Source organism: Oryctolagus cuniculus, chromosome 6 (assembly GCF_964237555.1).
Source record: "Oryctolagus cuniculus chromosome 6, mOryCun1.1, whole genome shotgun sequence".
Classification (NCBI taxonomy): domain Eukaryota; kingdom Metazoa; phylum Chordata; class Mammalia; order Lagomorpha; family Leporidae; genus Oryctolagus; species Oryctolagus cuniculus.
In genome coordinates, this window is record NC_091437.1 from 38,099,995 (window position 1) to 38,125,752 (window position 25,758).

The 25,758-nt window shown below is 42.8% G+C and overlaps 1 protein-coding gene and 1 non-coding gene across 3 annotated transcripts; both read right to left on the reverse strand.

The window, feature by feature from the left end:
• Positions 1–200: 200 nt before the first annotated feature.
• LOC138850267 (U2 spliceosomal RNA) lies at positions 201–383 on the reverse strand. Its single transcript, XR_011390016.1, has one exon. It is a non-coding gene; the product is annotated as a U2 spliceosomal RNA (small nuclear RNA).
• Positions 384–7,365: 6,982 nt separating this feature from the next.
• On the reverse strand, positions 7,366–19,508 carry ZNF300 (zinc finger protein 300). Of its 2 annotated transcripts, XM_008255270.4 has the most exons (6): positions 19,332–19,508; positions 18,175–18,296; positions 17,536–17,579; positions 11,495–11,621; positions 11,135–11,257; positions 7,366–10,044 (listed from the first exon to the last, which is right to left on the reverse strand). In XM_008255270.4, exons 3-6 carry the CDS (start codon positions 17,545–17,547, stop codon positions 8,495–8,497), a joined length of 1,812 nt encoding a protein of 603 aa, XP_008253492.4. In that variant the 5' UTR covers positions 17,548–17,579; positions 18,175–18,296; positions 19,332–19,508; the 3' UTR covers positions 7,366–8,494. The 2 variants fall into 2 exon arrangements, with proteins under 2 accessions (XP_008253492.4, XP_051699495.2); XM_051843535.2 differs by lacking the exon at positions 18,175–18,296 and having other exon boundaries at positions 19,332–19,469.
• Positions 19,509–25,758: the final 6,250 nt, after the last annotated feature.

Below are 25,758 nucleotides of genomic sequence, written 5' to 3' on the forward strand. Positions count from 1 at the left end.
AGAATGAGCCTGAAGGGTTGGTGCTGCAGCATATCAGGTAAAGCCACCACCTGCAGTGCCAGCGTCCTATGCTGGTTCTAGTCCTGGCTGCTTTGCTTCTGATCCAGCTCTCTGCTATGGCCTGGGAAAGCAGAAGATGGCCCAAGTGCTTGGGCCCCTGCACCCACGTGGGAGACCCGAAGAAGCTCCTGGCTCCTGCCTCTGGATAGGCTCTGCTCCAGCTGTTGTGGCCATTTGTGGAGTGAACCAGCAGATCGAAGACCCCTCTCCTCTCTCCCTCTCTCTGTAACTCTACCTTTCAAATAAATAAAAATCTTAAAAAAGGATGAGCCTGAGCCTGAATTGTTCTACACTTGATCTTAGCCAAAAGGCTGAGAAGCAATGAATTGTTTTAGGGCTTCCTGTGTCATCATGTGATCTTTCTCACATACACACACACATACTTATACCATGATGTCATGTACTATGATGTGATACAGCTAGGGGTCTTCCCAAGACCTAGCAACATGCTATTTGGATTTTTCTGCTTCCAAAATTTGGAGCCAAATGAAACTCTTTTCTTCATAAAGTACACAGCCCCTGGTATTTCATTATAGTAACAGAAAACTGACTATGGTTTAGAAGAGAGTTATTATGGCCTTTCTTACACTAAAGAAAATATTCTTCATGGAGATTAAAAAAGCTGACAGTATTGAGGGGACGTTCAGTAGCAATTCATAATTATTTCAGGTTACATATTGGAAGTGAACATATATTAACATGCTTGCTCCTTATGAAAGGATATACTATTCCACATTAACTTTGTATATACAAGAAAAAGTCTCCATTATCAGAAAAGGATAACTTCTTGATAAATTAGCTCCCTTGTGCCCTCACCTGCAAGATCGTATGGCTTTGTGATTCTGAGTTTCCATGGTTATGAAAGCCTCTGATTCCAATCCAAGGCAGTCCAGATTCTGGAGAAGATAGTCCCTTCAATTGCCCTGACTGGGAATTCCTGGGCAGGTATTCTGGCTATCCTGGTGTGAGCCATGGCAAAGGCAAGAAAAATACATTCATAAAGGAAAATAGCACACCTGAATGATGTGAAAGAGACCAAGTATAAGGAGAATAGAAAAGAAGAAAAATCACTTACTTCAGGGTACTGGCTAGGAGCCAGTGTTGTGGCGTATAGCAAGTTAAGCCACTGCCTGCAACACTGGCATCCCTGATAGGAACCGGTTCAAGTCCTGGCTGTTCTACTTCTGATCCAGCTCCCTGCTAATATGCCTGGGAAATCAGAAGAGGATGACCCAAGTGCTTGGGCCCTGCAACCACATGGGAGACCTGGATGAAGCTCCTGTTTAACTGGCTTTGACCTGGCTCAGCCCTAGCCACTGCAGCCATTTGGGGAGTAAATAAGCAAATGGAAAACCTCTCTTTCTATCTAATTCTTCCTTTTCAAATGAAAATAAATATTTTTTAAAAATAGAATTAAAATAGCCTTTGCAACATTTTTGGAGAAGGTTGAAAAGTTCACCTGCTGCTGACATGAGAACTATCACAGCAACAGATGCCAATACACATGAATGAGATGATCTGAAATTTTGAAGTTGACACAATTGCTTTTCTTTTTGCTCACAATATATAAACCAAGGAGCATCTAACAAAAGTAAATGAATAAGAATCTAAAGCTTAAACACATATGTAGAAATTCTATCAAAGTGGAAAAAATGAAAATATAGCATATAATGATATTTTCACTTGAGAGGAAGAAAGATAGAGACAATGAGACAGAGAGCTCCCATCTCTGTTGATTTACTCTCCCAAGTGCCAAGTGCCCACATGCCCAGTTCTGGGCCTGGTCAAAACTGCGTGGGGGGCAGGGACTCAAGTATTTGGGTCATCATTTCTTGCCTTCAAGGATGCACCTTAGCAAGAAAATGCAGTCTGGATTAGAGCCAGAATTTGAACCCAGGCACTCTGATTTGGGATGCAGATGTCTTAACCACCAAGTCAAACGCCTGCCCTCTATGTATTGATGTTAAAGGAAGTATGACAACAACCCTACTAGCTCTTACTCCCAAATAACCCTATTGCTTTATAATTCTAACTGACAATACGAATAGCCTTTAAGCACACTCATTTACCCTCTTCTAAGACAAACACCTCAGATGGAACACGGAACAGTTCTTTAAAAACAAAGTAGGTTTAACCTTATCACATACTGATTTCTCACTGAAATATTTTCATCTCTGAATATAAAATTTTTGATTTACTTCTTGGTCTATTTGCAGTGTGATGTTAATCACATATCTTTTATTGATATAACACACAGTGAAGCACAGAAAATATTAGTATACTCAGGGCTGACATTGTGGCATAGCGGGTTAAGCTGGAAGCCACCACCTGTGATGCCAGTATCCCATACGGGTTCGACTTCTAGTCCCAGCTGCTCCATTTCCAACCCAGTTCCCTGCTAATGTGCCTGGAAAAGCAGCAGAAGATGACCCAAGTGCTAGGGCCCTTGCACCTACATGGAGGACCTGGATAAAGCTCCTAGCTCCTGGTTTGGACTGACCCAGCTCCAGCCATTTGCAGCCATTTGAGAGTGAACCAGTGGATGGAAGATCTCTTTTTCTCTCTGCCTCTAACAGTGACTTTTAAATAAATAAATAAATATTGAAAAAATTAGTAAACTCATTTGAATCACTAATATCTTGATCGGGAATAAAACATTTTTATAAAATATAGGCATAGTCAAATATATAAAAATTTTCTCAGTGTAATGGTACTTCCTATGAACCCAAGAACAATAAATGTTCCTCACAAATATTTTCTCCATTCCCCTTTTCGAGGCTTCTTTCCCTGGAGGAGATAATTGGTTTCCTTTGTTTGGAACTCATAAGCACAGGGAGTTGGAGAGCTGCAGATATCCTTGGGGCCTATTCACCATCCAGTTAGTAGACTAGTTCTCTATTTTCTGCTGAATTGAGGCCCAATCTTCTTTCCTATATGAATTCACATATAATTTTCAAACATACTTGATTATCACCAGCTGAGACCTCTGGTTTCTATCTCAAGGGAGATTTAAATCAAGAAAAATAAAATTCAAAGGGCTCTCCTCATCATGGTCTTCTGGAACTATCACTAGCACCAGATGATAAGCACTTCCTCCTAGAAAAAGAGCTTGGGGTGGAGTCAGGGACCAAGTGTTTGGCATAGCTGCTAAGGGCACCAATCGGGAGCCCTGCATTAATATTGGAGAAGCCAGTTCTACTACAAATGCCAGCTTCCTGCTATTGTACCTTCTAGGAGGTAGCAAGGGAAGTCTCAAGTAGTTGGATCCCTGCACGAACATGTGAGAAACCCAGACTGAGTTGCAGGTTTCTAGCTTCAGCCTGGCTATTGTGAACATTTTAGGAAGTTAATCAGCACATGGGAGTTCCTTGTGTCTCTGTCTCTCTGCCTCTCAAATAAAGACTGCAAATAAATAAATAAAAAGAAAGAAAGAAAAAGAAGACATTCAACAAATATTTTTCATTTCATTTTAAGGAAATAAAATTCAATAATGAGAACACAGGGAAAACAAATAAAATGTACCAATGGCACATTTTGTGCCCTCTAAAAGGTAAGAAACAGATTTTATTTAATCCAACTATCCTTCTGGTGAGCCATGATTTTATCAAGACTCAGAAAGGAAGGAAACAGAACCCTGAGAGATGAATGACCCATCCAAGGGTGCACAAGTAGTGACTTAAAAAAGGAGTAGGGGAAGGGCATTTGGTGAAGTAGCTAAGAAGCCACTTGGGACACACATATCCCATATCACAGTGCCAGACTCCAAACTCTTGCTAATGCACACGCTGGGAGGCAGCAGGTGATGGCTCAAGTAGTTGGGTCCCTGTCAGCCGTGTGGGAGACCCACATGGCATTCCTGACTACTACCTTCAATTTTGCCTAGCCTCAGCTGTTGCAGTTATTTGGAGAGTGAACCAGGAGACAAGAACTCTGTCTCTCTGCCTTTCAAATAAATAAACAAATTTGAAAGAGAGAATATTGTGGATACAAAGAAGGGAGAGCTGAATTTTAAGAGAACTTATAAGGTATGACTACTCTTCCTTGAAAACTTATACATACGTATTTTAGCTTGCTAGCATTATTATTTTTAACTTGGTTGAATATTTATGGCTATTCAAATGGAAAAAATGCTGAAACTAGGATTTTAACATATTTTATTAATTTTTTGCTCATAAATAATACTAATAATTTGAGATTTGTTTAGGAATACTGTAAGAAAAAACTATAATGACTGAGGACCATTATTTTCATTGTAACATAAAAGAGATACTAGTAAAATATCAAAGGTTTTATGAAAAATAGGAGAGGTGAATATAAACACAATTTTAAATGTACGGTCTGACCCTGCCATCAAGTACACTGAGAGTGACCTATGTACAATGATATTGCACTGGTTATGAGCATCCAAAGCAGCCAGATTAGGGTTTTCAAATACTATTGCCCACTGAGAGAAATCACCACTCCTGGAAGAAATGGCTGACTCTGTATTTGGCAGAGAGAATACGAAGGAGGAAACAGGGTGTTATAACTAGTTCAGCTTCTTTAATACTGTTTTCAAGAGGAGTTATCCGTATAATGAGCCCCAATTGATAAATTTTTAGTTTTTCACTTTTGGGGTTTTTGTGTCTTGTTTGAAAAAGCCTTGCAAAACTCACATAAATCAGTTTTCTTTTGGAACTTTATAGCTTCTGGTTTCACATTTATATTCATGATCTATTTCACTTCAATTTTTGTGTACTTCATGAGCTAAAGGGATAGGCTCTTTAAGCATGTAGATTTCCATCATTCCAGTTTCATTTGTTTAAAAAGTCTATTCTTTGTCCATTAAATTACTTTGATAATATTGTTAAAAATAAATTGCTATATACTTATTTATGGTTCAATTTCTAGACACCTTCCTGTACCACTGACATTTCTATTCTTAAGCCAATACCAGGATTGACTATTTTAGCTCCATAATAAGCCCTGAAATCAAGTAGTATGGATCTTCCAAAGTTGTCACTTTTCAAAAAGAAGCCTCTAGCTTTTTCATTTCTATATACATTTTTTGAATCAGCTTCCCAATTTCTACAAAAATACCTGCTGGGATTCTTTTGTCTGGGTAATTGGCATTCAACATACAGTTTGAGGGAAATTGATATCGACCTTTAAACATGATATCTCTATTTATTTAGATATTTTTCAGAACTTGCTTAAGCTTAATAAACATTTTTAGAGTTCTTGAGTGCATCCATGTAGAAGACCATGTTGTCTGCTAAATACTGATACTTTTACTTCTTCCTTTCTAGAATGCAGTTCCACTCCATTTCTTGTTTTCCTTACTGCACTCACTGGTTAAGATTGCCAGATAATGCTGACTAGAAAGAGTGAGAGCCTTTTCCCCCATTTTGGCCGGAAGCATTGTCTCTCACCATTAAATATGATGTTAATTGTAAATTTCACATGCCTTTTAACAGTCTGAGGAAGCTGTCTTTTATCTCAAGTTGAGTCTATTCAAAACGGATGTTGAATTTTCAATTTTCTCGTTCCTATTGAAATTAGATGGCTATTCTGTTTTAGACCATTGATGTTTGGCACCAGTTGGTTTTATAGGTTGAACCAATCTTGCACTCCTCAATGAACCCATTTGGCTGATATTTACTTTTCCTGCAAAATATTATTGAATTTGGGCCGGCGCCGCGGCTCACTAGGCTAATCCTCCGCTTTGTGGCGCCGGCACACCAGGTTCTAGTCCCGGTCAGGGCGCCGGACTCTGTCCCGGTTGCCCCTCTTCCAGGCCAGCTCTCTGCTGTGGCCCGGGAGTGCAGTGGAGGATGGCCCAAGTGCTTGGGCCCTGCACCCCATGGGAGACCAGGAGAAGCACCTGGCTCCTGCCTTTGGATCAGCGTGGTGCACCGGCCGCAGTGCGCCAGCCGCGGTGGCCATTGGAGGGTGAACCAACAGCAAAGGAAGACCTTTCTGTCTCTCTCACTGTCCACTCTGTCAAAAAAAAATTTTAAAAAATACTATAAAAATATCATTGAATTTGATTTGAAAATGTTAAGATTGATTATGTTGGAGCCGGCGCCCTGGCTCACATGGCTGGTCCTCCACCTGCGGTGCCGGCATCCCATATGGGCCCCGGGTTCTGGTCCCAGTTGCTCTTCTTCCAGTCCAGCTCTCTGCTGTGGCCCAGGAGGGCAGCGGAGGATGGCCCAAGTGCTTGGGTCCCTGCACCCGCATGGGAGACCAAGAGGAGGCACCTGGCTCCTGGCTTCGGATTTCAATTTCTTGCTTCGCCCCCAACAATCTATCAATCACTTGGTGGGAAAACTGACATCTTTGATGTTGCACTCCCACATCCCTGTCAGGTGTGCCCTCTCTCCTGCAAAGGTTCTCACCCACAGGTGCCCAGGCTTTATACAGCTGACCGTTCAGCCATGCAGAAAGATCAGGAAACGGGAATCAAGGAGGAACTATGCACAGATGTTGCACTTACTTCATCCATGCCTTCATCCTTCCAGTCCATCTAAAGCTGCTCATGGAGGAACAGATGGAACCACAGGGAGAAGGAAAAGGGACATTTTAGAGACAGCAAGTTCTCAAGCCTTCACAGGTGTAATTTCTCACTCTAAGAGCTTTCCTATGTAAATGTCCTTGTTTCCTGGGGAAAACAGTTGGGGCTACAAGGCAGGGGTTAGAAAGGAATGCAGGCCGGAGCCACGGCTCAACAGGCCTGCGATGCCGGCACACCAGGTTCTAGTCCCGGTCGGGGCGCCGGATTCTGTCCCGGTTGCCCCTCTTCCAGGCCAGCTCTCTGCTGTGGCCAGGGAGTGCAGTGGAGGATGGCCCAAGTGCTTGGGCCCTGCACCCCATGGGAGACCAGGAGAAGCACCTGGCTCCTGCCATCGGATCAGCGTGGTGCGCCGGCCACAGTGCACTGGCCGCGGCAGCCATTGGAGGGTGAACCAACGGCAAAGGAAGACCTTTCTCTCTGTCTCTCTCACTGTCCACTCTGCCTGTCAAAAAGAAAAGAAAGGAAAGGAATGCAACAGACTTTACACAAAGTCTTAATGCACGATCACCAAAGTGACTAAGTGTACATGAAAAAGGGGGAGGGGGCAGTATTCAAAAAGCATTTTAATATAGTAAGAATAAGGCCACCAGGGTCAGAGACAGTAAAAATAAACCAGTTATAGAAGTGGGCAATCAAAAGCAGTTTCCAGTGTACAAAGGAAGTAGAAATGCAGATTTTAAACATGAGTCTTACTATTCTATTTCAGGAAAACAGAGAAGTCAGAAAAATGAACTAATAATAACTGAAAATGTATTCTATCTTGAACTTTTATTTACCAACAAGAAAAAAACTTTCTAATGGGTGAAGTGGGCTTTCCTGAAGTCATATAACCTGTGATTAGTTGGCTCAGGATTAAAATTCAAGACTCATATGACTTTAGTGCCAAAGTCTTCCCACCACATCAAGTTCCTAGTTGGGGAGAGTAAAGGAGAAAACTTCATCAAAATCCATCCATTTCAAGGCCCAGTGTTCTTCCAAAGTTGCAGATGAATTTATAAGCCAGAGAAGAGAAAATTCATATACTTTACTGAATCTGATCAACCCATCTTTCCATTTTTCTACAAATTTTACATGTAGTTTTAGGGGTATGTCAAGATCCTTCTCATAATACAGTTTTCAGGAATTGATGCTTTGCTTTTGCTTTTCACTAAATCTTTCTAACATATCCTTTATAGGGAATCCTATGTGGCTATAATTATACAAAGCTAATATTAGCAATTTCACAATGCCTTATTATTGTTATGTGGTATAAGGAATATGTAACAATACACTATACACATACTTTACTGATCATTCACCTCATGCTTTAAAAGGTTTACATGGCCGGCGCCGCAGCTCAACAGGCTAATCCTCCGCTTTGTGGCGCCAGCACACCAGGTTCTAGTCCCGGTCAGGGCGCCGGATTCTGTCCCGGTTGCCCCTCTTCCAGGCCAGCTCTCTGCTGTGGCCAGGGAGTGCAGTGGAGGATGGCCCAAGTGCTTGGGCCCTGCACCCCATGGGAGACCAGGATAAGTACCTGGCTCCTGCCACCGGATCAGCGCAGTGCGCCGGCCACAGCATGCCGGCTGCGGCAGCCACTGGAGGGTGAACCAACGGCAAAAGGAAGACCTTTTTCTCTGTCTCTCTCACTGACCACTCTGCCTGTCAAAATAAAATAAAATTAAAAAAGGTTTACATGTCATGTTAAAAATGTCCTTCATTTATAAAATTACTTTCTATCATCTGTACTGAAAAAGTTAGGCATCACCATACTAGAAACATGAGCTTCCATGTATAATTTAATGTAGAGATACTGTATCCAAATTTATCAAATGAATCGGGTTTCTGCTCATCATTAAGGCTTGAACTAACACTGAAAGCTTTTCTGTGGTCACTTCATTATGACTTTCCTGCTGCATGAATTCTCTGGTGTACAGTGAGTTGTGACTTCTGAATGAAGGCTTTCCCACATACAGCACACTGATAGGGTCTTTCCCCAGTATGAATTCTCTGATGTAAAACAAGATCTGACTTCTGGGAAAAGGCCTTTCCACACTCAGAACATATATAAGGCTTCTCTCCTGTGTGAATTCGCTGATGTCCTGGAAGGTGGGACTTTTGAGAGAAGGCTTTCCCACATTCAGTACATACATAAGGTTTTTCTCCTGTATGAATCCTCCGATGTCCAATGAGATGTGATTTCTGGCAGAAGGCTTTGCCACATTCACTACATTTGTAGGGTTTCTCTCCAGTGTGTGTTCTATGATGTATGATGAGTTGTGACTTCCGGGAAAATGTTTTCTGGCATTCGGTACATTCATATGGTTTCTCCCCAGTATGAATTAACTGATGTGTGATGAGTTCTGTCTTCCGACTGAAGGCTTCCTCACACTGGGCACATTTATAAGGTTTCTCACCAGTGTGAATTCTTTTATGTATAATGAGGTGTGACTTCTCACAGAAGGCTTTCCCACATTCAGTACACTCATATGGCTTCTCTCCAGTATGAGCTCTATGATGTATAATAAGCTGAGACTTCTGAGAGAAGGCCTTTCCACACTCTCTACATCCATAAGGTTTCTCTCCAGTATGTATTCTCTGATGTATAATGAGGGGTGATTTCTGGGAAAAGGCTTTCCCACATTCACTGCATTCATATGGTTTTTCTCCAGTGTGAACTCTCTGATGTATAATGAGAGATGATTTCTGAGAGAAGGCTTTTCCACATTCAGGACAGTCGTAAGGTTTCTCTCCAGTATGAGTTCTCTGGTGTACAATGAGATGAAACTTCTCACTGAAGGCTTTCCCACATGCACCACAATCATATGGTTTCTTTCCAGTATGAATTCTTTGATGTACAATAAGCTGTGACTTCTTAGCAAAGGCTTTTCCACACGTAACACATATACAGGTTTTCTCCTTGGTTCCAACAGTCTGACATTGAATAAGGGATCGTTTATTGCTGAAAACGTTTCCATGCTGATCACCATCAAAGGATACTACTCCATTATGAATTTTCTCAAGATTAGAATTGGAAACACTGGGGCTAGCTGATTTTCCACATCCAAAACTCTCATCAAGGTTTTTTCTTGAACTGTTCTTATTACAACTAGGTAGATCAATATTTGCTTTTAAATTCTTTTTAAGTGAATCATATTTATGCAGTCTTTGTCTCGGTATGTCTGGCTTTATGAACTCTTGAAATATTTCTCCCAATGCATTATATTTATGGCTTGATGCCTCAGCCACTGTTTTGCTGTTAACCCATGTGACTTGTCTGTAAAGTCCCTCTTGCTCTTCCTGACATCTCTGCAGCTGGTCATCGTCCTGAGAGACTTTTAAAATCGAGTACAAGGAACCATTCTTTGTGACTCCTTTCAGTAGCTTATTATGGAAAGAAATAGTCCCCAAAACACAGGAGGGGGAGTTGTGCAGCTTACTCTTCCTGTCTAAAAGAAGTAAATATAAAATCGAAGAGTCACAAAAAGCAATTAACAAAGTACAGAGAAGTAGAACAAATGCAGTGTAGTTGAAGAACAAATAAAAGAGAGATGAAGGTAGGGCATCTCAGAAGGCAGGAAAGTAAACAGTATGCTCACATGAATAGTTACATGAGGATGTTAAAGAGAAATATTCATGTAAAAACCAGACCAGAATGAATTTTTAAAAAATATTTGGGTTCTTACTCTTATCTTGGATTACTCTTCTGTGAGCGTCCCACTTACCTTGCTTTCTGAACAGAAACTGTTTTCATCTTTTTAATTCATTTATGTAACAAACCATTTTCTATGTTTACTTGACAAATATCTGGCCACCACTCCAAAGTAACAAGGTCTCTTCTGTACTCAAAATACTGTAACTCGTCTCAGTCTATTTTCCTAATTAATAATTAACACAAAGAAGATAAAAATCCAAGCTCCTGCTATGCATTCAGTACCAGATACACACCCAAACACACTTGAATTCTACTACTCCCACTAAAATACCTTCCATACATATGAAGTAAAATCAGCAATGTTCTCCCAGAAAACTTATACCTTACTAACTCCAAAGTTTTGTTCGTAAATTCTCTCCTCTACATTTTTTGTCTTCACTGTTTTCCTTGTCCTCATCAGCACTCACCATTCATAGCAGCTACAGCCACATGCTCTGAAAAATACCATCTCCAATTCTGCCACATCTCTTTAGACTCATTTTCTCTGAACTTTTAAATAAAAGTAATTTTGAAGCCACGAATCAGAGGGCTGGGGGTGGGGTCTTACCTCTCCCCAAACAACTAATGTCTTAGAAGAACTCTAAGTCCCATTGCCTCTAAAGCCTATTCATAAAACACACACCAAAAGGATCAACAAGAATCAACAAAGGCTCACAACTACTTTCCATTATTTGTTGAATGTCCACTAAATGCTTACAACAATTATTCACTGAATATCTATTAAAGTTCGCAGCACAGGAGCAACAAAGAGGAACGATCAATAAAGATAGAAACATAAGCCTCAGGCATCCATTAATTAATAAAGAAACTGATATTTTACTTACTTTGTCTCCAATCTGCCTGATGTTCATCTGGATAGATCCAATGTGATATGTCTCTCTGTATGATCCATGGATCTTCTCCCTGTTCCAACTTGGAGATGACATCTGGTTTGCAAATTGGATAACCTATTAAAATGGAAATCAAAAAGGAACTGGATTGAATGCATTGAAAGATGTAAAGATACAGTTTCAGGTGATCTATACTGAAGTTGTCCAGTCAGCCCTCAACAAAGTAACGGCCTTCATATGGGAAGGTAGCGAGGTCATACTAAGCATGAAATGTCAAAAATCACCTAATCGCAGTAACTGATAAGGAAAGGCACTTGACTGGACAACCTGAGTTATGTGGAAAGCCATTCTTACCCATTGAGACCAGGTGACTATAGTTCTCCAGCATCACATCCCTGTATAGGGTCCTCTGAGCAGGGTCTAGTTGCTGCCACTCCTCCTGGGTGAAATCCACAGCCACATCCTTGAATGATACTAAAACCTGTAACGGTACATTCCAGTTCAGTATGAAGTGACCATTCTCACTTTCCTGTAGTCTGTAAAAGTACATTTGCACTGAGTTTCACATCATAGGTTTAGGAGTAATAACGTAAAAGCCTGTCTTTTGCAAGACGAGCCTGATAGGTTAGGAAAACAGAAATGCAAGCCACACAATGACTATGTAATATATAGGGTAATTTAATAATGATAAAGGCAGTATACAACTGGGAAGGAAGGAAGATTCGACAAACAGTAGTGAAACAACTGGATAGTCAATAGGAAAACAACGTTGCACCCATATGCCATAAATGTAACTGTATTTCCTGAAAATCCACATGTTGAAGTCTTAACCCCTAGAATCCCAGAATGTGACCTTACTTGGAAACAAGCTCAGTGCAGATATAACGGACCCTAATCCAGTATGATTGGTGTCCATATGAAAAAGGGAAATTTGAACATGAATATAAACAAAAGGAAGATGATATAAAGAGATCTAGAAAAAAGACGGCCATGAACAAGCCACGGAGAAAAACCTGGAACAGATCCTTTGCTCAAAGCCCTCCAAAGGAACCAACCCTTCAGACATCTTGAATTTGGACTTTTGGCCTCTTCTATGAGATAGTAAATTTCTATTGGTTAAGCCACCCTGTTTGCGGTACTTTGTTATGACAGACATAGCAGAATAATACACCATATTTTATATCTTAAAAACAGAATAAATGCAGATGAAACAAAAATTTTAACTCTAAAAATCCTGGAAACCATGAAAGTTACAAAAATAAAACATGAGAGAATTTTTGTTTATAATTATGGAGCAGAGAGGGCCTTTTTAATGAAAACATTTAGAGAATCACAGAATGTCAGAGTTTTTGAACATCATTAACCTAGTTCCATCATTTCAAAGGGAGAAAAAACATCATAACTTCCCCTAAACCTAACAGCTCTCTTACATAGTGCAGTAGCAAGGAGCATAATGAAATAATAAAAGATAATAATTACAATAAAATTAAAATTAAGAAATCTCAAGTAATAACTCAGAAGGAAATATTCAGGGAATATTCATAAAGAAAATCATAACCACGGATAAATGAAACAGCCATCATAAACCAATACAATAATTTAGTGACAGGACATCAAGATAAAGGACATGAGTAAGCATAGAGCTACAAAATGTCTCTGGAGCAAAAACTATTTAAATCATGTTACCATTATTTTCACAGCACTTATTATCGAATAATGGAAATGAATATAATGGTGACTTGCAATATTTAACTACTTTCATGGATTTTTTTCCTAAACATTCCATTATTATCAAGCATTGCTTTCAGAATGAAAATAAATTGTTACTTAAGATATTAAAAGCCTCTTTCATTTCCTTCTTTACAAATACACTCAGCTTAAAACTGAAACGACTGAGATGAGAGCGATCTCTCATCCACACTAACTTCCACAGTCACACCAACAAGTTCCCAATCATTTTAGTTTGTCCTACAGTCTTATTAATTTTCCTGTTTTACATATGAGAAAACTGAAAGATTACACACTACACACACGACCGATTAACTCTCATATTTACAGACTCACTACACTGGTTCCCGACTGTTGCACTCCAGGTTGCTTCTCTGATATTGTAAACACTATCTCTTGTATGTGCTCACTTCACTACCACCCTTCATCAACCATGCCACGAAGCAATCTCCACTGTAATTTTCCTCAAATTCCCAGCCTTCACTAAATCACTGTGCCCTTTCTAATTTTACAGATGCTGCTTCCTCACTCTACTTTCTTCCTAATTCGAAGTTCAATTATCTTTTAAGCCTATTGCCTACTTCCTTATAATGCTGGTTGCTCCCCCTCAATGCTATAAAAGTTCTTTGCTCCTGTGTCTGTTACAGAGCTTTTATGTGTCAATGTTGGTTTCTATATCTCTTTACCCATTTTTTCTCTGCTGTGCTTCCAGGAAAGAAGCTTGCCTAAATCTTCTTGAGAAGCTAGCCAGTGCATAGGACACAGAAAGGGTACTCAAGAAATGTTCGCTAAAAAGGAATAATGAAGATTAGAGAAACTAAACTAAAACTCATCTTTACTTAAAAATAACCTGTAATTAAATTATACTCCTTTGATCTGAAGAACAGAATTTGAGAAAGGGAATAAATATGTAAAGCAGAGGAAATTCATTGTGGTAAAAAAATTAACATAGGCTGTAATCCTAACACTCTGACTTGACTTGATTACTGATTCTCAAATGCTTCAATATACTAGATAGGGATAAATACTGATATAGTATATAACCTGTGGAAAATTGAATTTTTGTCATCTACTAACAAGTCTTATAGCTTGGGTGGCTGAGAGAATGGAAGTGCTATTACGACATGAAGAAGTGGAAGGGGCTAGGTGTTAGTGAGAGAAAAGAATAGGTATAAAAATGATGACTTCACCTCTTAATTGTATGGAAAAAAATACAAAACTCTGTTCAAAAGAAACAATCCATTTAATCAGTTAATTAGCCATGGTTTGGATAATTTTAAAAAATCTATGGCTGGTGCTGTGACACAGCAGGGTAAAGCCCCAGCCTACAGCACCAGCATTCCATATGGGCACCACTTCGAGTCTCAACTGCTCCACTTCCGATCCAGCTCTCTGCTACGGCCTGGGAAAGCAATAGAAGATGGCCCAAGTTCTTGGGCCCCTGCACCTGCATAGGAGTCTTGGAAGCAGCTCCTGGCTTTGGCTCAGCTCAGCTCCGGCCGTTGTGGTCATTTGGGGAGTGAACCAACGGGATGGAAGATCTTTCTCTCTGTGGCTCTACCTCTCTCTACAACTCTTTCAAATAAATAAAATAAATCTTTGGAAAAAAATCCATCCTAATTCTCTCAATCAGTATTGCCTAAGAGAAATATAAAGCAGGGCCGGCACTGTGGTGTAGCGGGTAAAGCTGCCGCCTACAGTGCCAGCATCCCATATCCCTACAGTGCCTGATTGAGTCCCAGCTGCTCCATTTACGATCCAGCGTCCTCCTATGGCCTGGGAAAGCAGCAGAAGATGGTCTAAGTCCTTGGTCCACTGCACCCACATGGGAGACCCAGAAGCTCCTGGCTTTGGATTGGCACAGCTCCAGCCATTGCAGCCATCTGGGGAGTAAACCAGTGGATAGAAGACCTCTCTCCCTCTCTCCCTTTCTCTCTCTCTTTTTTTGTGTCCCCTGGCTTAGTACAATTTGGAGCTGTACAAGTATCTGCCTCTGCCTCTCTGTAACTCTTGCCCTTCAAATAAATAAAATAAATCTTAAAAAAAAGAAATATAAAGTTAATGGATATTTTACATTTTCTAGCAGCTACATTCAAAAATTATTTTAAAAATACAAATTTATTCCAATGTTTTACCTAAAATATCATTTCAACATGTAAATAATCTTTAAAAACTACTGCTGAGTTTCTGGAACCATACCTTCAAAGTGTAGCACATACTTAGCATAACATGTCTCAATTCAGACTAGCCAGTTTCAAGCGTTCAGTAACTATGTGTGACTGGAAGAACACGGTTCTGACATTGTTTATATCCAAAAATAAAAGCAAACCTCTTTTTGCAACAGAATTCAGTTGTTAGGCTTTAATGTAAAACACATAAGGACTGGTAATGTAAAAGTTTATTTCTAGCTCTGACAATGATAATGAAAACAAAGTAACAGCTATCACCAAAATAAAGTACAAACCATGCCTACATTATAGTCTAAGCATCACTGGTACTTCCTTAATTCTCACAACCACCCTATGAGGATTACAGTCTCCATTTTATGGATAAGGCAACCATCCAAGGCAATCAGGCCACAGGGAAATGCTATGCATCTGATAAAATAGAAAAGAACTGCAAGTACTAACACAGGAAGATATTAAAGAGGTATACAAAAATCTTTCTATCAGACAGAAAAGTTAAAAACCAGGTCATGGAACAAAATGCTGTAACATTACTTTTTCCAAAAGAAAAACACAAGAAGAAGCATTCTCACAGATTTCTACTTTTACCTGTACACATTTATACAGCCACATCAAAAAAAATTCTTGGAGAGTTAGAAACAAATGGTTAGCACTCAGGACAAATGGTTAGTATCTCAGGAAGAGGGGAGATCTCTCTATTGTTCATTTTTATGGTTTTACATATTTTTAAATATTTACATCAGGCATACAGTCAATGTTGTCAGGGAGAAAAATTACAGACATTCAAAAATGGAAGAGCAGAGAAGGAATAGCATGAAATGGACACAATTCCACAAACTCTGAAACAATAGCAAAGGCTATGAGATAGCAGAACCTCTGCCCTCCAAAGCTTCGTCAGATAAACACAAACAGAATTTAAGAACTGTGATGTGAGTGAACTTTTTGGAAGACCATTCAAAGTGTGCCTATCCTTTCTGTATTATCTAGATTTTTATCTTTGACTACAGCAGGACTATAGCAAGGCTCTCTAATCAATGCACTCCTCTAAAGCAGAGGTCAGCTAACTGTTCCGGTAAAGCATACCTTTTTGGCACTGCCATAGGCATGTATAAAGAAACAGCCTGGATGTGCTCTAATCATACTTTGTTTATAAAAGCAGCTGGACGGTGGGCACTTGGCCTAGTAGTTAAGGAGCAGGTTCAGATGCCTGCAGGACATATCTGAGTACATGCAGTCAATTCCCTGCTCCGGTTCCTGACTCCAGCTGCCTCTTAGACCCTGGGAGGCAGCAGGTGATAGCTCCAGTAGCTGGGTCCCTGCCACCCATGTGGGGGACCTGGATTGAGTTTCCAGCTCCTGTCTGCAGACCTGGTTCAGCCTCTTTGTCTCTCTCTCTCAAAATAAATGAATTTTTATAAAAGACTGCTAGAGAACTGGCTTCAGCCCATGGTTAACAGTTTATCAACTCCTGCTCTAACGAATAAAGCTCAACAAAATGTGGTAATCTTTACTTAACATACGCTAAATTGATCTTCTGTATATAAAGATAATTGAAAATTAATTGTGATGTGAAGGGGAAGGGGAGAGGGAGTGGGAGAGGGGAGCGTTGTGGATGGGAGGGAAGACACGGGGCGGGGAGGAGGCTATTGTGGTCCATAAGCTGTACTTTGGAAATTTATGCTCATTAAATAAATTAAAAAAAAAAAGAATAAAGCTCAAGAAGTTCGGTTAAGACATTAAGGTGCCTTCCCTCTGAAAAAGATAATTTTAAGACACAACTACAGGGTGGCGCTGTGGTGTAGCAGGTAAAGCCACTGACTGCAGTGCCGGCATTCCATATGGGCACTGGTTTGAGTCCCAGCTGCTCCACTTCCTATCCAGCTCTCTGCTATGGCCTGGGAAAGCAGTAGAAGAGGGCCCAAGTCTTTGAGACCCTACACCCACATGCGAGACCCGGGATCGGCACAGCTCCAGCTGTTGCAGCCCACTGGGGAGTGAACCAGCAGATGGAAGACCTCTCTCTCTCTCTCTCTCTCTCTGCCTCTCCTTCTCTCTCTGTGTAACTCTGACTTTCAAATAAATAAATAAATCTTTTTTAAAAAAGGCACAGCTACAATGTATCTACTATAGTTATCAAAACAGTGTTGGTGACAAAAGTGTGCACTCCAGTACCTAAAAGATCCAATAAAGAGAAAATTTTTTTAAGCTTATATATCAAGAAATGTTTTACTCCCATGGGAAATTTTTCTGCTTTCCCTTTAGGGGAATGCAAACTGTGTAACTGATGTCTACCAGAAAGATCAGAAAAATTAATTCTATAAATTCATAAAAATACTTTCAAGTCAGGTTTTCTGCATGCTCCCAGCAACTCTTTCTAGTTCTGGATCTTCATTCCTACTTTCCCTAAAGCAAATTTCAGCTGCTGGTACTTTCCATTTGATTGGATGGACAACCAAGAGAGTTTTTTTAAAAAGCACTCACCTGGGACTTCATGATTTTCTACTCTCTTCCAAAAGGGTAGATGCCTAAAAAAGCAAAACCAGTGATCAGAATCAAGTTTTCAGGGGCCAAACTAAGACTGTAGCTTTCACATTCACTAGTCTAGAAACCAGAGAAAGAGTGGCCCCGCAGGAGAGTTGTTGAGCCTTAGAGAATTGTCAACAAGCACTCAGCGGAGAAGGCAGTCAACCTTGTCTCTCCTTATGCCTATCATGTGATTACATGGAATCAGGATGAGGGTTTTTAATTGGACACACATGAAGATGTTTCTGGTGACTTTATTAACATCCCAATGTTCCCTCTGGGAAACAGCAATTCTATTTATGGCATATTATCATAAGGCAATAGTAGTGGTTAGATGTAAGATTTAATTGTAGAGGGAGCTTCCAGACAATGAGAATGAGAAAATTATAAAATGATTTCTCTATTCCCCAGAATGAACCAGTAGCTGAATTCCAATAATCTTTTAATAAGTCTTTTATTTTTCCCTCAACTCAGCACTCTCTCCTACCAAAGTCATTCATGGATGGAAATATTAAGTGTTGTCTGTATACAAAAATAGTGACAGGTTGGGACCACTGAAAGAAGGGAATATACCTCAATGCAGGAAGACACACATACCTGGTAGATTTTTTTTCAGTCCCTAGAGATGTCAGGAGGACAGGGCTGATCAGGGCAAGTGGGGGCTCCCAAGACAGAGAGATCATTTGACATTGGATATCCCAGGCCTCATCACAGTACATCTGGGAGGAAACGAGAAATACCACACTCATGTCTTGTCTTTTTTTTTTTTTTTTTGGACAGGCAGAGTTAGACAGTGAGAGGGAGGGACAGAGAGAAAGGTCTTCCTTCAGCTGGTTCACCCCCAAAATGGCTGCTATAGCCGGCGTGCTGCGCTGATCTAAAGGCAGGAGCCAGGTGCTTCTTCCCGGTCTCCCATGCGGGTGCAGGGCCCAAGCACTTGGGCCATCCTCCACTGCACTCCCAGGCCACAGCAGAGAGCTGGCCTGGAAGAGGAGCAAACGGGACTAGAACCCCGTGTGCTGGCGCCACAGGCGAAGGATTAGCCTGTTGAGCCACGGCGCCGGCCTACACTCATGTCTTGACACCCAGCAAATACTCAGCACATGTTTTCTGAAACAAATGAAAGTAATTCAAGAAACTTGGAAAGACGAAAATTGAAGTCACACTTTCCACAACCTCCCCCTTCTCCTTCGTTCGGTCATGTCTTAAAATACTCATTTCTGAGCGGCACACCAGGCTAAGGGGACAATGGCAGACGGAGAGACGACGTGAGAAAGGGCTAGTCCTTAAAGTACTCAATAGTTAGTTGCCTATGACCTGTGGACATTTAATGTAAGTCAAAGCCTTCCCGGGTAAATTGAGGCTGACCACCGCGAGGCCCTGACCCCGTCACTGTCCCCTCCAAACTTCCAAACCGTCGGGTCTACTAATCCTGTCTCCCGCTGGACGCCCCGCTGATGCCCCCATGTCCGTCCCACACTGACCACAGGTTCGCGCCCAGCATTTGGTCATTCTCCTCACCGATGACGGACTCCTCAGACTGCCCTGAATCCCTGGACCAGACAGACCACCTGCCCGCTCCTCCTCACTCCCAGACTCCTCATAACCCCATCACTCCCCATTAACTTCTCACATACCTCATCCATTCCTGACTCCCCCAACAAACCCAACGCGAATCCCACGACCTCCCGCACTGGTCTGTGAATTCACAAACCTCCTGTCAGTGACCCTCACAGGTTTCTCCCTCCCCTTACCAATGCCACAGCCTCAAACACCGCCGCGCAGAACCTCCTCCCGACCTCCCGCTGGACTGTCTGTCCTCGAAACGCCCATTACGGCTTAAACAGCACGACTGTCACATCCATGGCGGCGAACTCTCCCGCTTCCTGCCCATGAGCAAAAGCGCCGGGTTCCCGGGCCGGCGCTGTTCCGTACCAGGAGGCTTTGTTGAGGGGAACATGGCGGCCCCCATGAGCTCTTTCTGTGTGAGGGACGCCATCTTGGGAGTCCCGCGGGTTCCGTACAAGCGGAGGAATTCTATCAGGTCGGCGCCCGGGATTGGACGGCGAAGAGAGAGGCAGGTGAGGAGAACGAGGTGTACGATACAAACAAGGCACACACGTTTGCAGAGAGGCTTACGGGGGAGTTGGGGGAACAGCTGGAGTGACGCTGTCCTCTATTGAAAGGCTGCATTTTGTGAAGGAGGAAATCTGGAAGGGATCCCGCACAAGCGTGTTTGTGACTGGTACAGCCCTCTCCCGGGCTATTGGAACGTGCGGAGAAGGGGTGAAGCGTGCAGTGGTACATCTTGGGAGGTCCCGCGTTGGGACCGGAGAGAGAAAAAGATAGTGAACTTTAATTATGCTAGCAGCGGTGAAAAGCAAGTCTTCCAGGGAAAGCTGCGAGGGAAGTAATAAGTCCCAGGGACTAACGAAGGGAAAAAGAACACTGAGCGACGGGAACCGGGGACTGAGGGACGCAGCTTGAGAGAGAGAAATCAGACTGAGAGAAAAAGGGGACACCGTCGGCGAAGGAGATGGGCGTAGTGCTGCAGAGTTTGACACCTGGGAGGCTGAACGGGGCTGGGGGAGTGGGGGGCTGCAGCGAGAGACTGAGGGGAAGGTGAGGTTTGGGGGAGGTGGAAGGGGGAAATCACGTGACAAAAAAGTAAATAACCCAGCAAAACGCTTGCAGAAATATCCTACTAAAACCGTTAGCCTAACCTTTAGACTTCGTATCAGGCTTTTTGCTTTAACAAGCAGGTGTTTCATGTGTGCAAATAGGTACAGTGGTGAATCACTATCGTTTTCCCACAGCAGCAAGTTTACATTTAGAATTTCATTTCTTGTGTCAAGTAAAAACGAATCTAGACTTAGATAAGGAGAGACTTCATTCAGAAAGACCATTGCAATAGGAAGAATGCCCCGATTTCAGCCATCTACCAGCATCTCAGAATCAAACTAAAGGGCTTTTCCGCAAGGATGCGCAGGAAGTTGTCAGGGAGGGCTGCCCAGGGGTGCGCCGGTGGGCAAAGGCCGGCATCCAGCAGGAGTCGTGTCTGGGGTCTTGGGGGTCTGGGGGTCTTGAAGGGCTGCGGGAAAATGTCCTGCATTGGTGCTCCACTGTGTGGTTACACCTGGAAGTGAGCCAGAGTTTGGGGGTCCCTAGAGAGGCCAGATGCCTGACTAAAGTTGTATGTAGGTGAAGGGGAGGGTAATGGCTGACTGCGAGCACTTGGTCACCACCCCCAATTTAAACGTGCACAGTTAGATCGGTACTGATTGATTGCCTTGTGCGTAAGACATAGGAGCCACGGAGTTAAGCAGCACTACGCTATAGTAATGCCTAAATCAGAGTCCACAGCTTCAAGGAGTGATGCCCGTGGAAGCTAAAGAGATGGGAAAGGGACAGTATTTCCCTACGTGGAGTGTCTCTAGGAATTGTAACACCTTTTTCTCTTTATCCTCAGAGTGACAGAAAACTGTTCTTCTGTAATACCTCATGAAGGAAGAAGTTGAAGGAGCAGGAGGCCTCCTTCACAATGAATGAAAGAAAATGACAGCCACGATAAGATAACATTTCTCATCTATTATCTTATAAAGAGTATTCCAGGTAGGGGAGGTACTGTATACTGTAGGTAAGGCCATGGGAAGCAGGAATTCTCGTATAATAAGGACATGAGGTAGCCATTCTGTGAGGACTTGGCAGGATCTACCAAAACTACATGTTTAAGGGTATTCCAAAAAGCTCATGAAAATTGAATTAAAAGGTAGGTTTATTTTAGTTCAAAAAATTCCATGTATACTTTTTACCCTATAATATGTGTTTCCATGTACTTTTTGAAGATCCCACATATTAGTTATCTAGGGCTATGTAATGAATTACTCAAAATTTAGCAGCTTTGGGGCTGGTGCTGTGGCATAGCGGATAAAGCCACCACCTGCAGTGAACCAGCAAATGGAAGAGCTCTCTCTCTCTCTCTCTCTTTCTCTCTCTGCCTCTCATTCTCTCTCTGTTTAACTCTTTCTTTTAAAAAAAAAGATTTATTTATTTGAAAGACAGAGTTATAGAGAGAGGTAGAGACAGCAAGAGAGGTCTTCCATCCACTGGTTCACTCCCCAGATGGCCGCAATGGCTGGAGGTGAGCTGATCCAAAGTCAGGATCCAGGCGCTTTTTCCAGGTCTCCTACATGGGTGCAGGGGCCCAAGGACTTGAGCCATCTTCTACTGCTTTCCCAGGCTGTAGCAGAGAGCTGGATCAGAAGAGGATCAGCCAGTACCAGAACTGGCGCCCATATGGGATGCCAGCGCTTCAGGCCAGGGCTTTTAACCTGCTGCCTTAACCACAGTGCCACCTCCAACTCTGACTTTCAAATAAATAAATAAATCTTTTTTTAAAAAATTAGCAGCTGGAGCCGGCGCCGTGGCTCAATAGGCTAATCCTCCACCTTGCGGCGCCGGCACACCGGGTTCTAGTCCCGGTTGGGGCGCCGGATTCTGTCCCGGTTGCCCCTCTTCCAGGCCAGCTCTCTGCTATGGCCAGGGAGTGCAGTGGAGGATGGCCCAGGTGCTTGGGCCCTGCACCCCATGGGAGACCAGGAAAAAGCACCTGGCTCCTGGCTCCTGCCAGGATCAGCGCGGTGCGCCGGCTGCAGCGGCGGCCATTGGAGGGTGAACCAGCGGCAAAGGAAGACCTTTCTCTCTCTGTCTCTCTCTCTCACTGTCCACTCTGCCTGTCAAAAAAAAAAAAAAAAAAAATTAGCAGCTGGAAATTACAAACACTTAACTGTCTCCTAGTTTCTGCTAATCTAGAATCTGGGAACCGGTGGGCTGGGTCGTTCAGGTTCAGTTTCTCATCAGGTCATTGTCAAGCCACAGGCCAGGACTGAAGCTATTAAACAGCTTTCGCCTCCTTGATTCAGTTTATTCCTAAGCATTTACATTTTTTTGTAGCTAAGTGAGATTGTTCTCTTAGTTGGTTTTTTGGATAGTTTGTTGTTAAACAAACACTACAGAACACTACTTATTTTTCTGTGTTGCTTTTGTATCCTTTAACTTACTGAATTTGTTCATTAGTTCAATGGGATTTCCGTGGATTCTTTAGGGTTTTCTATATATAAGATCGTGTCATCTGCAAATAGAAACAATCTAACATCTTTTGAATTTCAGTTTCTTTTAAGAATTTTATTTACTTTTATGTATTTGAAAGGGGGAGGGAGGGGAGACAGAGACAGAGACAGAGACAGAGACAGAGACAGTAACCTGTCTACTGGTTTACTCCTCAAATGCCAACCACAGACAGGGCTGGGCCAGGCCAAAGCCAGGAGCTGGGAACTCAATTTGTATTCACATAGGTAGCTGGGACCCAATCTGTTGCCATCAGCTGCTGCCCTCCAGCGTGCACATTTGCTGGAGCTGGAACTGGGAGCAAAGCCAGGACTCGAACCAAGCACTGCCACACAGGATGCAGGCCTTCCAGGAAACATCTTAACCACACTGCTCCAGATACCCGCTCTTAGAAGCCTTTATTTCTTCCTCTTGGCTAATTACTCTAAGAATACCATCTTGTTTTTCTTGCATTTTAAAAAACATTAATTTATTTATTTGAAAGACAGAGAGAGGAGGGGAGAGATTTTCCATCTGCTGGTTCACTCCCCAAACAGCAGCAAACAGTTCCTGGTCAAGTCTGGGCCCAGCTAATGCCAGGAGCCAGGAACTCCATCTGGGCTCCCCACCTGGGTGGCTGGGGCCCAACACTGGAGCTATCACCGGCTGCCTTTCCAGGCACATTAGCAGGGAGCTGGGTTGGAAGCAGAGAAGCCAGGACGGCCATCTTGATTTCCTGCCTAGTTCCTCTTTTGTACTTGGTTTAGTTATTTTCTTATTAGTTGCTGTGAAAATTGCAACTACTATCCTCAATGGCTAGCAGTCTAGTTCGAATTAATCCTGACGTAGCTCCAGCAGCACACAAAACTCCTCTCCTTTGTAGCCCTGTCTATCCCTCTCTCAATCTGTTACTGTAGAAAAAAATCAACATAAGGTCAGAGCCTCTGAAAACAGAAAAAGGTCATTATACATTGATAATTTATTTATTCTCAATTTATTGAGAAGATACAATGAAAAGCTGTAAAGCAGAAAGTGAAAATGCCCCGCAGATGCACTGTTACCATTCAGTGTGTTATTCCTCTCTATCTGTATAGATGTTTAGAAAAATGAGCTATCATTTTATTTTTTTGTATACTTAGCAGTATACAATATATTCAAATAGCTCAATACTGTTCCCCTGTGTGGATATACCATAATATATTTAGTCAAACTCCTATTTGAGGACCTGGTTTGTTTCAATTATTTATAAACTGATTTTAATGTGCAAATTGACTTTTCTCCACAAGGGGGAAGTAGGTGACCATGAGAAGACAGCTAAGAGTTGTTTACATAAGCCCTTCCTGCCCTTGTGAGCCGCTGTTAGTATTATCTCCAGTTTACTGATACGGGTCCTGGGTGTGCTGAGAGTAAGTTGTGTGCAGCCAGTGAGAGCCAAGATGGAGCACACCGCTGGCTGCTGAGTGCATACAGCTGAGCCTCCTCTCTCCGAGCACTTCACAGTAAGCTGACACCGGGCAGCACCCTGCCTGCGTTTGATCCCATTCTAGGTGAGGCAGTCCAGTGGCACTGGGGTCTCTGGGCCCCTGGGACATAGGTAGAACGTCCTTCACAAGCAGGCTGCCAGCTGTGGCCAGAAAGCCTGGCTCCAGACCAACCGACATCTCCCCAATTAATAGCTCCTTGTGCTGCATATGCGACCTTGCGGCCTTAAATCACACCTCCAGGGGGGTGGGGTGCAAGCTTTCACCCTAAGCTGGCAGGGGGAGGCGCTGAGCCCCTGGGGAGAGTCAGACCGGCTCCAGGAGACCCTGGCTATCCTGTGTGACCTTGTGGTTTTAAATCATGCCTTCAAGTTAGTTGCGGTCTTCCACGCAGAGCTAGCACAGGAGGGGGCTGAGCCCCTAAGGAGACGGACAGTCTCCAGGAGACACCCTATATCTCTGTGAGCCCCAAGCCAATATCTATGTGAACCCCACCTCCATCCACTGGGCACCCCCCCAATAGGATAACCCAATGAACAGACAGCAATGCCTTGAAAACCCGGACACTTCCTCAAAGCCAGTGTCCCGCTCGGGCACTCCGCCTGCTCTCCTCTCGGACCAGACACTCTTTCTATCACTTGCCAATCAAATAAAAGTTTCTTTTCTGTCTAATAAAAGTTTCTGCCTCTTTGCAGTTTGCTGGCTTTTTATTTCTATACTAAGATGAGGGAAAGAAGCCGCAAAACTCACTCCTACAACCAACCTCCCTCTGCGACAGGTAACAAGAGGCACTGTGCTGTGACACATGGGGCATGCTGACATAAAAGTGCCCCTGCCCCTCAGCGGGTCATTACCAGGTGCAAGGACAGACTTACACATAAATAACCGGATGACTGACCTCCCACTGCAATGGAGACATTGGCTCAGGAAGGCAGGATATTCTTAGGATAGTGAGGCTGGGCCTGCCTTGACGAAAGGGGTACAAGAACTGGGCTAAGGGCTTTCATGCATAATCTCATTAAAACATCCCCCATAGACCTGGAAAGTATGATACCATCTCCTACAGAGAAGAAAATTGGTGGTTAGAGACATTAAGAGGCTGGCTACTGGGGCTAGTGTTATACTACCGTGGGTAAAGCTGCCACTAGTGATACCAGAATCCTATGTCAGAGTGCCAGTTTGAGTCCTGGCTGCTCTGCTTCTGATCCAGCTTCCTGGTACTGTGCCTGGGAACGCTGCAGCAGATGGCCCAATTACTTGGGCCTCTACCACCCATGTGGGAGACCCAGATGGAATTGTGGGACCCTGGCTCAGACCTGGCTGTTGCAGCCATTTGGGGAGTGTACCAGTGGATGGAAAATCTCTCTCTCTCTTTTGATAGCTCTCTCTCCCTTGCAAATAAATAAATGAATCTTTAAAAAAGAAAGAAACTGGGGCCAGTGCTATGGTATAGCGAGTAAAGCCACTGCCTGCAATGCCAGCATCCTATATAGATGCTGGTTCAGGTCCTGGCTGCTCCACTTCTGATCCAGCTCTCTGCTATGGCCTGGGAAAGTGGTGGAAGATGGCCCAAGTCCTTGACCTGAAAGAAGCT